Below are 15,000 nucleotides of genomic sequence, written 5' to 3'. Positions count from 1 at the left end.
ATGTCTGTCTGTCTGTCTGTCTGTCACTCTATGTCTGTCTGTCTCTCTATGTATGTACGTATGTCTGTCTGTATGTATGTACGTATGTCTGTCTGTCTGTCTCTATGTATGTATGTATGTATGTCTGTCTGTATGTCTGTCTGTCTCTATGTATGTATGTATGTATGTCTGTCTCTCTGTCTGTCTGTCTGTCACTCTATGTATGTATGTCTATCTGTCTGAATGTATGTATAATATATGTGTGTATGTATAATATATACTGTATGTATGTATGTATGTATGTATGTATCTATGTATGTATATTTATATATGAATATATCTATGCATGTACAATAAATATGTATGTATGTATATATGTCTGTCTGTCTGTCTGTCTGTCTGTCTGTCTGTCTGTCTGTATGTATGTATGTATGTATCTATGTCTGTCTGTCTGTCTGTATGGATGTATCTATGTCTGTCTGTCTGTCTGTCTGTATGTATGTATGAATGTATGTATATATGTATGTATATATGTATGTATGTCTGAATGTATGTATCTATGTCTGTCTGTATATATGTATGTATGCAGTCCATTTACCATTATGTATGTATGTATGTAAATGGACTCCACTTATAGGTATGTATGTATCTGTCTATCTATCTATTTATGTATGCATGTATGTATGTATATATGTATGTATGTATGTATGTATGTATGTATGTATGTATGTATGTATTTATGTATGCATGTATGTATGTATATCTGTATGTATGTATCTATCTATCTATTTACACTGAACAAAAATATAAACGCAACACTTTGGTTTTTGCTCCAATTTTTCACAAGTTGAAATCAAAGATCTAAGACTTTTTCGATGTACACAAAAGGCCTATTTCTTAAAAATGTTGTTCACAAATTTGTTTAAATCTGTGTTCGTGAGCACTTCTCCTTTGCCGAGATAATCCATCCACCTGACAGGTGTGGCATATCCAGATGCTGATTAGACAGCATGATTGGTGCACAGATGTGTTTTAGGCTGGTCACAATTAAAGGCCACTCTAAAATGTGCAGTTTCATCGCACAGCACAATGGCACAACAAACACGGTTAGTGTTCCTAATAAAGTGTTCTGTGAGTGGTATGTATGTATGTATGTATGTATGTATGTATGCATGTATGTATGTATGTATGTATGTATGTATGTATGTATGTATGTATGTATGTATGTATGTATGCATGTATGCATGTATGCAGTGTTACTCATCAGTGTGTGACTATGAAATGATGTCTTGTTTTCCAAATCACCATGTGTGCATGAGCTCAGCAGAATCGGGAGAATATCAACCAGATAGTGTCACACAGCGCCGATGTCGCACACACACCAAACACAACGACAGATCTGCAGGAACTATAATGGCAGTATGTGTGAGCCTCTGAGTTATTTTCTCTGTCTTTTTCTTCTTCTTTCCCTTTCTGTTCCTCCTCTGTTTTTTGGGCTGTGTTCTGGGACCAGGTGTACACAACAACGTCCTAACGACTCCAGTCAGAGTCGGCTAAGAATAGGACACAGGGAGGGAGGGGAGGCTTGGATACAGCCTAGGAGGATCTTCCCCCAGTCTCTAAGCCTCCCTCCCCTCCCCTTTCCCAGCATGCAGTGGGGTTCGGCGGGCCGTGGAGAAGGCCCTTAACCCCGTGTAGACATCGCAGTGCCGTCGCTGGGGCTCCAAAATAGAGCAGGCAGAGCACATAGAGAGCATATGACATACCCTCCTAGAGCCTCGGGAGGGACCCTGGTGCCATAGACCCCCGCACAGGACTGAGGGGGTGTGTGTGTGTGTGCGTATGTATCCATGTGCGTGCATGCATGCGTGTGTGTGTGTGTGTGTGTGTGTGTGTGTGCGATGAGAGCAAGAAGAGGGGGAGTATCAGCCTCCCCAGCTGTGGCCTGTCAATCATGACCCAACAGGCACCGGGAAAAGCAGAGGAGGAGGACAAGGAGGAGTGGAGGAGGAGGGGAAGAGAAGAGAGAGACAGGATGGGAGAATGGCTATTCTGTGTTTTTCTTTTGTTCTAAGGAAATTGAACTGCGGGGGGAAACAGTGTAGAGAGCTATGTGTGTGTGTGTGTGTGTGTGTGTGTGTGCGTGCAACATGGAGGTTGAGTGAATATCATCATGCGTTTTCATCTTTTATTTCAATGATTTGAAACACACAATATACACTTCAATCCCATACCCCCCGAAACCACCAACAACAAATGTATCTCTTTCAATTTCTCTTTCATCTTCCGCCCTTCTCTCTCTCTCTCTCTCTCTCTCTCTCTCTCTCTCTCTCTCTCTCTCTCTCTCTCTCTCTCTCTCTCAACCTTGTTCTTACCACATGGTTAGCCATCCCCTCCTTAGCCTAATCTCACTGGTTAGGCAGACTGACAGGGGAGGAGAGGAGAGCAGGGAGACATGTAGTAACTGGAACAGGGGATGAAAGGAGAGCAGGGGGACATGTAGTGACTGGAACAGGGGGTAGGCGTGTGAAACACCACAGTTTCTCATGACTGAGGACTGGAGCAAAACGCTTCCCAGGCTTCACTAAAGCACAGCCTCCGGTCTGTTTGCCTACATGCTGGGCTCACACAGCCCTGGGGCTGACGCTAAAGCTAATACATGCCGGGTTCCCGCATTGGAGCTAATGCTAAAGCTGAAGCTAATACATGCCGGGTTCACGCATTGGAGCTAATGCTAAAGCTAAAGCTAATACATGCCGGGTTCACGCAGTGGAGCTAATGCTAAAGCTACAGGCAAAACTCAAATTGACCTCTGGTGCTAAATGCTAAAGCTACGGTTTCCCAGCTAGCGAACAGAACGTCTCGGCGTCTGACTGAAGTTGAGAATGGAGTCATGGCATGCCAGCGAGCTAGCTCGCTAATTCAATGACATGACACAAATAATACACCAGAGCGCACATATGCCGCCCCGGCACGTTCATCAACAATCAAATGACACTTTCACGACCCCGCGGTTCGTCCCAGCGGAAGGATGACAGGGGTTTCAGATCTTCAAACGAGTGTAAATGTTTCTGTCACACTCCCCTGACAATTCACAGGCAGCGGCACATACTGAGCACCATTGGCGGATATCAATCGAAAAATCTCCTGGATTGGAATCTGGTCTATCTGTTTCTATGTTTGGAAATGATCCAGTAATACCCAGGCCCCTGGGGCTAGCGCTGGGATTAGCGTCATGTTGGAGAGCCTGGCTTCACCCACTCTGGGAACACACTGACACATCAATGCTATCTCTCATTTACACAAAAAACACTTTCATGATGATGGTTCAGAGAAAGAGGGGGAGGGGAGGGGGGGGGGGGAATACCGAAAGAGAGAGAGAAAGAGGACGAAAGCAAGAGGAAAAAAAAAGAACGAGATCATGAAACAGACTGAGAGACAGCAGAAGGTCACCAGAAGCGGGAAAAACAAGGGAACGAGTACAAAAAGCTTGAAGGAAAATTGAAGGACAGGAAAGAGAGAGAGCTAATAAAAGATCGGGAGATCGGAGGGACGTGAACACTCCCTCCCTTCTCCTGCTTTCTCCTCCCTCCACCATCTCGAGCCACTGTCGGTGCGCGGCGGTAAGAAAAGCACACCAAAAAAACAACACACACACACACACACATGCATGAGCGCACACAAAAAGGAAAACACAGAACAAAACTAAGCCTTATTCTAATTAAACCAAACGACTTTTCTGCGCCTAAGAAACCTGAACGCGGAATATTCCCCCAAGTACACCTCCGCTGTTCTGTTCTGCCTGGCCTTCCTGCGTCTCCTCAATTACTCCTCCAGTCTACCCTCTTAATCATATCTTTTACGGAATGAGAGAGAGCGGGAGGGGAGGGTGGGTGTCTGGGTGGTTGGGTGGGTGGGGGGGGGGATGACTACTGACGATGCATAGTGTAGAGAAACCTCATTCAACGTGCCCTTTCTCTACCCGGCGAGGGCGGGTGGGCGTCAACACAAAGCGCTGTGGCGTTAATGTGGGCATTAGATATGAAATGGGCATGAAATCAGGGGGTCTGGCCCTACTAGACAGGGAGGAGGAACAGAGTCGGGAGAGGGGGGATGGACGACCACGTCTGACTGCAGAGCACAGCGGCTCTGGTCCCGCCCCCTCCTGAGTGACGGGCCTCTCTCTGCCAATCCTGCACTGACAGCTCAGGAAGCACAGGAAGTGGAGGGGAAGTGGAGAGGTGACGGGAGGGGAGGAGGGGAGGAGGAGAGGGGAGGAGGAGAGGAGAGGGGAGGGGCTGGAATGAGGGAGACGCTGGCCTTGTCTTGCCACTAGACTGCGTTGTCTGTTCTTCACACAACAACAACAAGCAGTTTCCCTCCTTACGAGTCGAGGTGTTCCACGGCGCTACGTTCGTCAGGTTTGTCCCTACAAGGACACCCTAGTCCAGTCACAGGCTGTCGAAGCAAAAATATCTACGATGCTAAACGCTAACAAGCGTACAAGCGAGCTCTGTAGGGATTGGCTCAGAGAGATCTGTAGGGATTGGCTGAGAGAGCTCTGTAGGGATCGGCTCAGAGAGCTGTCACTCACCGGCAGGCTGGAGGGGCGGTCCTGCGGGATCAAACCCATGTCCTCGTGGTTGGTCTTCCCAGAGTTCCCTGGGGCCTGGCTCCTGTTGACATAGTTCTCCTGGGGAGTCTCCTGAACAGATGACAGACAGACAGGGAGAGAGAGAGAGAGAGGGATGGAGAGAGAGGGAGTGCGAGCGAGCGCAAGTGAGAGAGAGGGAGCGAGTGAGTGAGAGAGAGAGCAGAGAGAGAGAACATTATTCTCTGATTCAAGACTTGACAGAGCATAACACGCATACACATATGGGGTAAAGGGATACAGAATCGGACGATTAAATGTACTCAGTGATCACATCCGTTTACTACCCCAACCATTCATACACTCCACACACGTGATGAACAGTATAGCTGACATGAGTGTTATCCCAAGTAAACAGGCAGCGTATAGCAGAGCGTCCATCTCACTGCAGTCCAGATAGAGAGGAGTGAGAGGGGGGTAGAGAGAGGGGTAGAGAGAGTGGGGTAGAGAGGGGTAGAAAGAGGGGTAGAGAGAGAGATAGAGAGGGATAGAGAGAGGGGTAGAGAGGGGGTAGAGGGGTAGAGAGAGGGGTAGAGAGAGAGGTAGAGAGGGATAGAGTGAGGGGTAGAGAGAGGGGGATAGAGAGAGGGGTAGAGAGAAGGGGATAGAGAGAGGGGTAGAGAGAGGGATAGAGAGAGGGGTAGAGAGAGGGATAGAGAGAGGGATAGAGAGAGGGGTCGAGAGAGGGATAGAGAGAGGGATAGAGAGAGGGATAGAGTGAGGGATAGAGAGAGGGATAGAGCGAGGGATAGAGAGAGGGATAGAGAGAGGGATAGAGAGAGGGATAGAGAGAGGGATAGAGAGAGGTGTAGGGAGCAGTAACACAGAGGGTAATTAGCTAATTAATTGACTGCTCCTGGGCAGACTGTTTAGCATGGGAGCCATGACACTGTACGGTAGTAAGCCTACCCCAGCGCTATGGTGAGGGAGAGGAGAGATAGATACACACACACAAACACACACACACACACACACACACACACACAAACATTCCCTGTTCCTGTCCAATCAGAGGGCTGCCCATCTGCCAATCAGAAGGCTGTCCGTCCGTTTAAAATACTCGACTAGGTTCTGTGTATCTGTTTGGCTCGCTGTTGACTCGTGAAAACTTGTGAAAACGTCCATATTATGTTTCCAGGCACTTCAAGTCGTGCTTCTGTTTTGTGTTAAATCGTCCTGTCTCATTCGTTTGTCTTGTATTCAACATTGTGTCCTTTGTGTTCATTTGTTTTATGTCACACACACGCCATAGGGAGCAGGTGAGATACCCTTGGGTGCACATTTGCAACACGTAGGATCTACCTCTGTTATTTCACTAGGCAAAGGCAGATGTCCCATGTATTTATTAGATTAGGTTGTATATATATATACACACTAGATAGTATAGCACTTTATTTTCATTTGTTTTCCTTTTTTGGCACCGCTCGTACTCTAAACTCACTATTGTAAAACAACTGTTGCACTGTAGTTGTGTGGGTCTGTGGCTTGGTCAGTTTCCTACATTAAGCTGGGTGTATACACATTTTTGTTTCGGCTCCCCTACACCCCCTAGACGTAGACGAGTAAGATCTGGGAGGCGTAACACACACACACACACACACACACACACACACACACACACACAAAGTAGACACTTATACACATATATAATAATCGTGATGTGTACATACTCTCATGTGGGCTCCTATTGTCATTCACCCACATATGTGTGCAAATATCCACACACACACACACACACACACACACACACACACACCAAAAGCCCCTATCGGCGGTGGTTATTTTAGACAGCAGCCCACCGACTGCTGACAAACACCCTTAAGCATCGGCAAAATCTTACACCACGAAATGCACACACTCGCAAACACACACACACTTTAATTGTTCATCCAAAAATCGTTTTCTCATCTCTATTATCACAGCTCTATCTTGTGTAAACCAATTTTACACCATTTTACTTCATACAAGTGTCATTCTCTCTCTCTCTCTCTCTCTCTCTCTCTCTCTCTCTCTCTCTCTCTCTCTCTCTCTCTCCAGCCAGAACCCTTTCTCTCTCTCTCTCTCTACATCGTGTTAAGTGATCACACACACAAGCACAATGGTGACTTGTTAAAACCCCCGGACGACGGATTAACTTTGCTGGCACCAGACTCGCTGAAACCACGAAGCGGCGCCTCTTTAACGTGACTTAACCGGCTTTAAGGAATCACCCCTTTACTAGAATCACATCACACACACACACACACACACACACACACTCCTCCAACACCGGATATCAGTCAGGAACACCATCCTTGTGTGTGTGTCCATGCCAAGTCGAGGATTTTGAATGTAGAACAAAACAAATATCTCTCTGTTTCTATATTGAAAGACAGAGTAAAGCCGTGTGTGTGTGTGTGTGTGTGTGTGTGTGTGTGTGTGTATGTGTGTGTGGGGTGGAGTGGAATTCTCCCTAGGCAAGCCCTCTGTTTATCCGGTACAGGAGGAGAGTACACACAAACTCGGCCTTGGCCCCGTGCCAAAGAGCTTGGGTTTTTATTACATCCTCGGAAGTGCCCTGACACATAAACACACAGCACTTCACTATGTAAACAAACACAGGAGGGAGAGGGAGAGAGAGAGAGAGAGAGAGATAGAGAGAGAGAGAGTGATGAAGAAAAAAGAGAACGGGAGAGAGAGAAAAAAAAGGTAGAAATTGCATACCGGTAGGCGAGTTAGTGGTGAAGGCCGACAGACTCAACACTCACCTGGTAGTGTACACAAGCACTCCAGACACACACACACAAACACACTTAATACACTCGTGCTTGAGTGAAAACAGGAGACGTCGCAAATGTAAGTCCAATATTGACTCAGGCATGTCGTGTAGTGTGTGTGTCCAGTATGTGACAGTCAAGCTTTCTAAAAGTAGCGATCGGGGAAAGAGATCTCTTGAATTAAATATAATGTTGTTTTGTGGCGATCATTTCTACAATGAAATGTCCTAGGGGATACTGGGTTGGTCAGGGGTGTTCTAGGTGATAGTGGGTTGGTCAGGGGTGTTCTAGGTGATAGTGGGTTGGTCAGGGGTGTTCTAGGTGATAGTGGGTTGGTCAGGGGTGTTCTAGGGCAGGGACCTTTCTGTCTCTGGTGGCTGCCTCTTTGAATCGTGCATGCAGGCAGAAACACACAACAGCTAATGTCCAACACTGCATGTCCATTTCGCGGGCTTATATGATTATTAGGGAGGATTATAGTTGTTTGAAACCTCGAACTGAATTTCACCACAGTGGCCAGACGTTAGGTCCGATTTCCGACAAACATACGCCCTTGCCCCTTTAAGCCAACATAAACAGCCTCATACGAAAGGTGAGTTTCATATTGTTTTGTTTTTCTACGCCATTTTTTTCAAGAATCCTAAAGCTCATTTAGAAGCGATGATGGCGCTCTAAAATATCCTCCACTCCATACCTTAAGCCCGGAGCGATATGTAATCCTATCTTAATACACACACACAGTCATTCATTCCCTGTCTTTAAAAGGGCTTCATCTTAGCTTAATAGAAAAAGGCCTGTTGAAGAAGACTGTTTGAAGGGAATGCAATGCCTGTATCAGACTGACTCAAATGATCTCTCTCCCTCTCCTTCCCTCCCTCCCTCTATCCCTCTCTCCCTCCCTCCTACTCTCTCACCTCTCACTCTTCCCCCCCTCTCTCCCTCCTTCCTTCCCTCCCTACACTTCTCTCTCTCTCTCCCTCCCTCCCTCACTATCTCTCTCTCTCTCTCTCTCCATCTCTCTTTCTCCCTTCCTCCCACCCGCCAGGCTCTTCATGACTACCAAATGAATTAGTCATTCCCACACCTACGCTGATGCAGATCTCTGCCAAATCTGCCTCTAATTCCATTAATATTCATTAAAAATTAAGCTTAATTGTGTGTCTTTAAAACGCCCTGTGGCCTCTGAGCACCCCCCCCCCCCCCCCCCCGCTCCCCTTCCCCAGGAGAGGCATTTCTGATTTCAACCGGGCAGACTACCCTGGTGTCAGTCAATGGTATACACACAGGGAAGAGGGGGGGGGGGGGGGGGGGGGGGTGGGAGTACAGAGCGAGAGAGGGAGAGGGAGAGAGTGAGAGAGCAAGAGAGCGAGTGAGAGAGCGAGGTAGGGGAAATACAGAGAGAGAGAGAGATAGAGGCTGAATAAGAGTGTGTGTCAGAGAGAGAGAGAGAGAGAGAGAGAGAGAGATAAGAGGTAAACACAGAACAATACTTCACACAGCTGATCCAGGCCGGTGACGGGGAGGCAGCAGAGACATGGTGACACTTCTAACGGCCTCGCTGTGCTGAAACACACAGTGGCGGGCTGATGGCTGCTCTCATCTGGGCTTCAGAGGACTGCGTGTGTGTGTGTGTGTGTGTGTGTGAGTGTGTGTGTGTGTGTGTGTGTGTGTGTGCGTACGCCTGTGTTCTGCGTTCATCTGATTGTTCTTGAGGGAGGTATTTTTAGCTTTCATATAGTGAGAGAAAGCGGCTCGGTTGTGATAAAAATGTGCCGTTTAAAAATACAAACACGGGCGCCTGTACACAAAGACTCTCTACATCACAGACCTGACAGTGAGAGGCAGGGAGGGAGGGAGGGAGGGATAAAGAGAAAGAGAGAGAGAGAAAGAGAGCAAGAGAGAGAGGGTGAGAGAGAGAGAGAAGAAGGACAGACAGTGGAGGGAGGGAAGGAGGGGGAGAGAGAGAGAGAGAGAGAGAGAGAGAGAGAGAGAGAGAGAGAGAGGGAGAGAGAGAGACGGGGACGATCCATATTCATGCCTGTCGGCCCCCTACCACCCCCCCACCCGTACGTCATTAACACACAACAACAATGGCTCTTCAGACCGGCGACGCCGTAATTGAAGCAATCAGCAAGTTGCAACAATATTACAGGAGGGGAGAGCCAGGAGTTGCCAGGGAGCTTCTGGCAGGGTCTATTAAAAACGCTAATGTGGAGAATGAGGTGAATTAGATATATGGTGGCATCCCGGATGAGAGGAGAGGTGAAGACAATGCACCTCTCTCTCCCCAAAGGGCAGAAGTGTTTTTTGTATATTGTGCAGTATTAGAAGCACGGGGGGGCGGTGTCGTGACATCCTGGAATCTCCCCACTTCAGCTGTGCCATAATTGATCATTTGTAGAGAGCCTGTTCCAGGACAATGTCCCTCAGATTGGATCCTCACCGCCACCATCGTCTGACCTTTATCACAAAGCAAGGTACAACAGTGGAGGAGCACCCCCTGAGAGACACACACACACACACACACACACACACACACACACACAGACAAAGATGCACACATGCACGCAGACACACACAAGCACAAAACATAAGCACACACACACAACACTGGCACACACATAGGAGAATGGCCAGCCAGCCAGCCAGCCTATCATCAGAGTACTTCATGTCTCAGACAGAGCTCTGGGGAGCAGTAGTGATGCAGCAGCATTGACTGCAGATGTCATTTGCCTTTATTCCGTCTCGTCACTTCTTTATAGCGGGAAATCAAATGACACTCAGCTCAGATCCTGACTCCATCATCCCTCCTCCTCCTCCTCCTCCTCCTCCCCTCCGCTTGGCTGGCCACAGACATGCCTGCTCTAACCTCCTCTGCTGAAAGACCTATTTATGACTAAAATCATTAGATTTAGAATATATGATGATCAGATGCAAAAGCAAGATGGGGATAGGTAACACCTTGAAGGATCATAGTTCAAAATAACATACTACACATAACAAGGCCATTAAGTCAGCAATAATCAATTAACAATCAAATTATTATTATTATTATTATTAATAATAATAATAATACATTAGATTTATATAGCGCTTTTCTAGACACTCAAAGATTCTTATTATTAAATTAAAGCAGAATGTGGGACCAATTATAATATACATTAATTACATTAACATGAATACATTATTAATATGACTATATTGTACTATAGTTACCTACTACAATATTCTAGTGTATAAATGCAAGACATAGATATAATAGACTTAACAAATATACACATGATAAAATAGCATCATGTTGTTGTGATGTATGATACACTCCCATAAATCAATCAACATGTATCAAAGCTTCATGGACTATTTTCCACACAGACTTTGCCCTTGTTGAAGACTGGCAGCAGAACAATCAGGCAGTTGGCAGCTCATCATCGACCGTCCACGTTCCTGCACAGGGCTGTGTGTGTGTTTTCTACAGAGTGTGTGTGTGCAGTAACAAATGTAGTGTGTGTGTGCAGTAACAAATGTAGTGGCATTTCTAACAAACGCTAGCTAAATGAGGCCCCTGGGGTGAGGAGTGCTAACTGCGTACCCATTCCGCCTGATTGCGACCGTCCTAACTGTTCCAGAACCACCTCTCTCTTTCTCTCTCTCTCTCTCTCTCTCTCTCTCTCTCTCTCTCTCTCTCTCTCTCTCTCTCTCTCTCTCTCTCTCTCTCTCTCTCTCTCTCTCTCTCTCTCTCTCTCTCTCTCCATCATCGCCATTTGCATTTGAATTGCGGCACGGTAGAACAAGAACACACAGAAAAAAAAAAAAAAAAGAAAGAAAGAAAGAAAAAAAATACATAAATCAAAAAACACACGGGCGGATTCCGGCGCGAGCAATTAGCGACTGCCAGTCAGTGGAGAGGTGAAAACACACACAACGAAAAACACACTGCTACTTCCCGCCCCCCTCCAACCCCCCTTCCACCCCTCCAAAAAACTCTTAACTATCCATTTTCATGTTTTTTTCTCAAAATAATAAAAAAATAAAAAAAATCTCCCTCCAAACTCATCAGGCTTAAGTGCTGCTTGTTGGCGGTGGCCAATGGGAGCCCGGTGGCGCCGAGTTGCCGTGGTGCTGGCGCGCGGCGATACGCGGGGACATTTAGAGGACTCCGATAAACTCTGCCATTTAAAAGGTTATGACAATTAAAAGCAGCTCCCCGCAAATTACAGCGGCCAGACCTTTACCCACGGATGGGTCCTCTCTTATCGCCCGGCGCCCGGCTCTCTCTCTGCCATATGCCCTCTATTTCCTCCTTCCCTCCATCCTCCCCCCATCCCAGCGCCACCACCGCTTTTATGATCCAGTTAATTAACAGAGTTCTTAGCTAATATTCAAATGCTGACCAATTAATGACATTGAACTTTGAATGGCCCTACCACCCCCCCTCCTCCCCCTCCTCCCACTCCCCCCGCCCCCCCTCCCTAGTCTGTTGCCGTGGTAGCCTCCCGTGAGCGGAGGGGGTCCGCGGTGCTATCAGCGGCGGGGCTGTGATTAAAGCGTCGGGGAGAGAGAGAGAGAGAGGGAGAGAGAGAGAGAGAGAGAGAGAGAGAGAGAGAGAGAGAGAGAGAGAGAGAGAGAGAGAGAGAGAGAGGGAGGGAGTGAGAGGGAGCAGGCGATAAAGCCAGGGCGAACCGGGGAATGTGACGCCGTTTTAATTAACCTTGTGTCATTAGAGTGGAGCTCTGCACACACAGCCCTGCCGCAGCAGCAGACAGAAGGGGGACAGGAAACAGGAACAGGAAGCCGTGTCACACTGCACTGCGGGGGCAACTCTCTCTCTCCGCCACACCTGGCTGTGGAGGGCCGTTCACCGGGGGTTAGGGTGAGAGCACCAGCCCTTGAAAACCCGTCTGGCTGTCACAAATGCCACCTTATTCCCAGTGTATCACAAACCTATTGACTAGACCACGATAAATAGGGTGTCTTTTAACATTTACCCCTCAGACGACACACAGAGGATTAAAGGTCTGGAACCATCTAGGAGTCTCTAGTTGAGGTGCATGGCGGCCTAGTCCACCTCAGAGAACACCAACATGATGTCATCCTCTTCCAGGTCTTCAATCGTCTCTGTTAGAGGCCTGAGTCACAGAGCCTGTCTCCTCCAATCAGCAGAGAGCGAGACCGGTAACGCTACACCAGAGGCCACTCAGAGAGGAGGGACGACAGGAAACAGTTTGGGGGTAATCGAGGAAATGAGCATCGATATCAGTCACACAGAGAGGAAGCGGCTGGTCACTTTCACTGTCGGGTTTCTGGAGGACGGCGAAGGGCTTACTTCCTGTTGGGAGGAGGACAAGCGAACGCATCGAATCATGAAAACAACACTTGATTAAACTCTTCAGCTGAAAGCCCTATTTGACTCATTTCCGCCCCCCAAAAAAGACCCAAACTAAACTGCTTATAACATTAGAAATACGACCATCAGATAAAAAAGCAGGATGCCATTTGACCTCAAGTCTCAAGTTTCAGGTTTAAGAGAGTAAAAAAAGTGTAAGAGAGTAATATTCGTAGGCTTCGGTTCCTGACATTACAGCACAAGACAATAAGGCAAAAGGCATAGGCTAACTCAAGATAAAAGTGACAATAGTACAGGACATAAGTGACAAATAAGACAGGATACAATTAGCAGTATCCAGACAATTAGCAGACAACAGGGCAATAGGCATAATTCCAGATAAAAAAGTGACAGTAGTACAGGACCTAACTGACAAATAAGACAGGATACAATTAGCCCAGATTGGGATAAGTGGTCGTCAAATCTCTCATGTGCAGTAGTGTGTCTCTGAGGTAACTGAGGTAGCTAGCCTCTTTAAAGGGTAAAATAACACAAACTAACACCAAAAAAGTAAAATAAGCAACAAAAAAAAGCAATATTGTTCAGAAGCTCGAAGCACAGCAGCCATGCACACCAGCTGGTGACAGGTAACACCTTGACGTTGTGTGTGGAGATGCTCAGATCATAGTTCAGAATAACATACCACACACAACAAGGAGATAGAGTCAACGATAATCAAATGAACAGTCAAATGAAAGCAGAACGAAGGTGTGAAATCATTGTGGGTGTGAACATGCATGTCACTTCTCGGGAACGGCAACGTGAACGTAGGGTCAGTTCTGACGGGCGGTCTTACAGTAGTAACAGCATCAACGGGTGACTCCCGTGTCATACCTCTAACGGACCCCTGCCACACTCAGAGGTCCGGCCAGATAAGGGGGCCGGGATAACACCTGGACCTGGCTGTCTCAGTCACCTGACCGGCGACAAGCTGCCTCTGGAGATAACAGAATGTCAGGCTGAAAAGGAAAGGTGTCTATCTGCAGGAGGAACACACGCTCACATGCAGACGCATACATGCACGCACACACACACATGCACACACAGTTTGTAAGCACACACACACACACACACACACACACGCACACACGCAGACACACACAGAGACACACACACACACACACACACACACACACACACACACTCACTCACACTCAGATTCACATTCACACTCACACTCACACACAGGCATACACAGCTGGGTATGAGAGAAGGAAAGGCCTCTTAGTGAGAGCGTCAGAGGAACATATCAGAGTGCTGCGTCTAATCAAAGGTGACTCTCAGACGCAGAGAAAAACACCAGTTTGAGAAAGAGAGAGGAGAGAGAGTGAGAGGCAAAGAGAGAGAGAGAGAGACAGAGAGAGGAGAGAGAGTGAGAGGCAAAGAGAGCGAGAGAGAGACAGAGAGAGGAGAGAGAGTGAGAGGCAAAGAGAGAGAGAGAGACAGAGAGAGGAGAGAGGAGAGAGAGTGAGAGGCAAAGAGAGAGAGAGGAGAAAGAGAAAAAGAGAGGTAAAGAGAGAGGAGAGAGTGAGAGGCAAAGAGAGGATAGAGGAGAGAGAGAGAGAGAGAGAGAGAGAGAGAGAGAGAGAGAGAGAGAGAGAGAGAGCAGGTGTTCCAGCACCAGCACAACAAAGAAAGGGTCAAGGCAGGAAAGAACACTGGACAAAACTCTGTGCACCGTGTTATCAGAGAGAGACCACAGAGACACCTCCAGAAACAACCTTGACAGGCCAGAATGCTTTTCTGCTACCTATAATCTCAGGGGTCACCACAGCGAAAGGCCCCTCGAATTAGAAAAACTGCTTTTTGCCTTCAATATCATATTGAAAGGGTATAATAATAGGACTCTGTTTGACAGGAGCCTTGTGGTTTGACAGTAATGTGCCACAATGTCAGGGAAGCAGCAATCTGCTGTCAGGTGACCTTTGGCCCGGGCTAATGGATGTGGAGAGTGGAGAGAGAGAAAGGGGGAGCTACCTAAAGAGTCGCCCAAACAGACATCCTGCTTTCTCTAGCGTTAGCACTCGTAATGAGAGGTCACAACAGCTGGGTCATAACCGCGATGATCACAATCTGGTGTGTGTGGTTGTGGGTGTGGGTGTGTGTGTGTGTGTGTGTGTGTGTGTGTGTGTGTGTTTGTTTGTGTCTGTACGTGCGCATGTGCGTGTGTGTGTGTGTGTGTGTGTGTGTGTGTTTGTGTATGTGCGTGTGTACGTGCGCATGTGCGTGTG

The 15,000-nt window shown here is 47.4% G+C and overlaps 1 protein-coding gene across 1 annotated transcript in view; it reads right to left on the bottom strand.

Annotated features, from left to right (window-relative positions):
- Positions 1-15,000, bottom strand: part of LOC308150380 (AT-rich interactive domain-containing protein 1B-like) — a gene marked incomplete at both ends in the record, with an annotated part of 130,674 nt that overhangs the window by 71,130 nt on the left and 44,544 nt on the right. Inside the window, one exon of the mRNA XM_080523220.1 lies at positions 4,574-4,684. Within this exon, the coding sequence (XP_080379346.1) occupies positions 4,574-4,684 (111 nt within the window). The remainder of the gene's footprint in view (positions 1-4,573; positions 4,685-15,000) is intronic.

Source organism: Nansenia antarctica (assembly GCF_963989245.1).
Source record: "Nansenia antarctica genome assembly, chromosome: 1".
In the NCBI taxonomy this organism is placed as follows: Eukaryota; Metazoa; Chordata; class Actinopteri; order Argentiniformes; family Microstomatidae; genus Nansenia; species Nansenia antarctica.
Note: the sequence above shows the minus strand (reverse complement) of the source record. Positions and strands in the feature narration are given on the sequence as shown.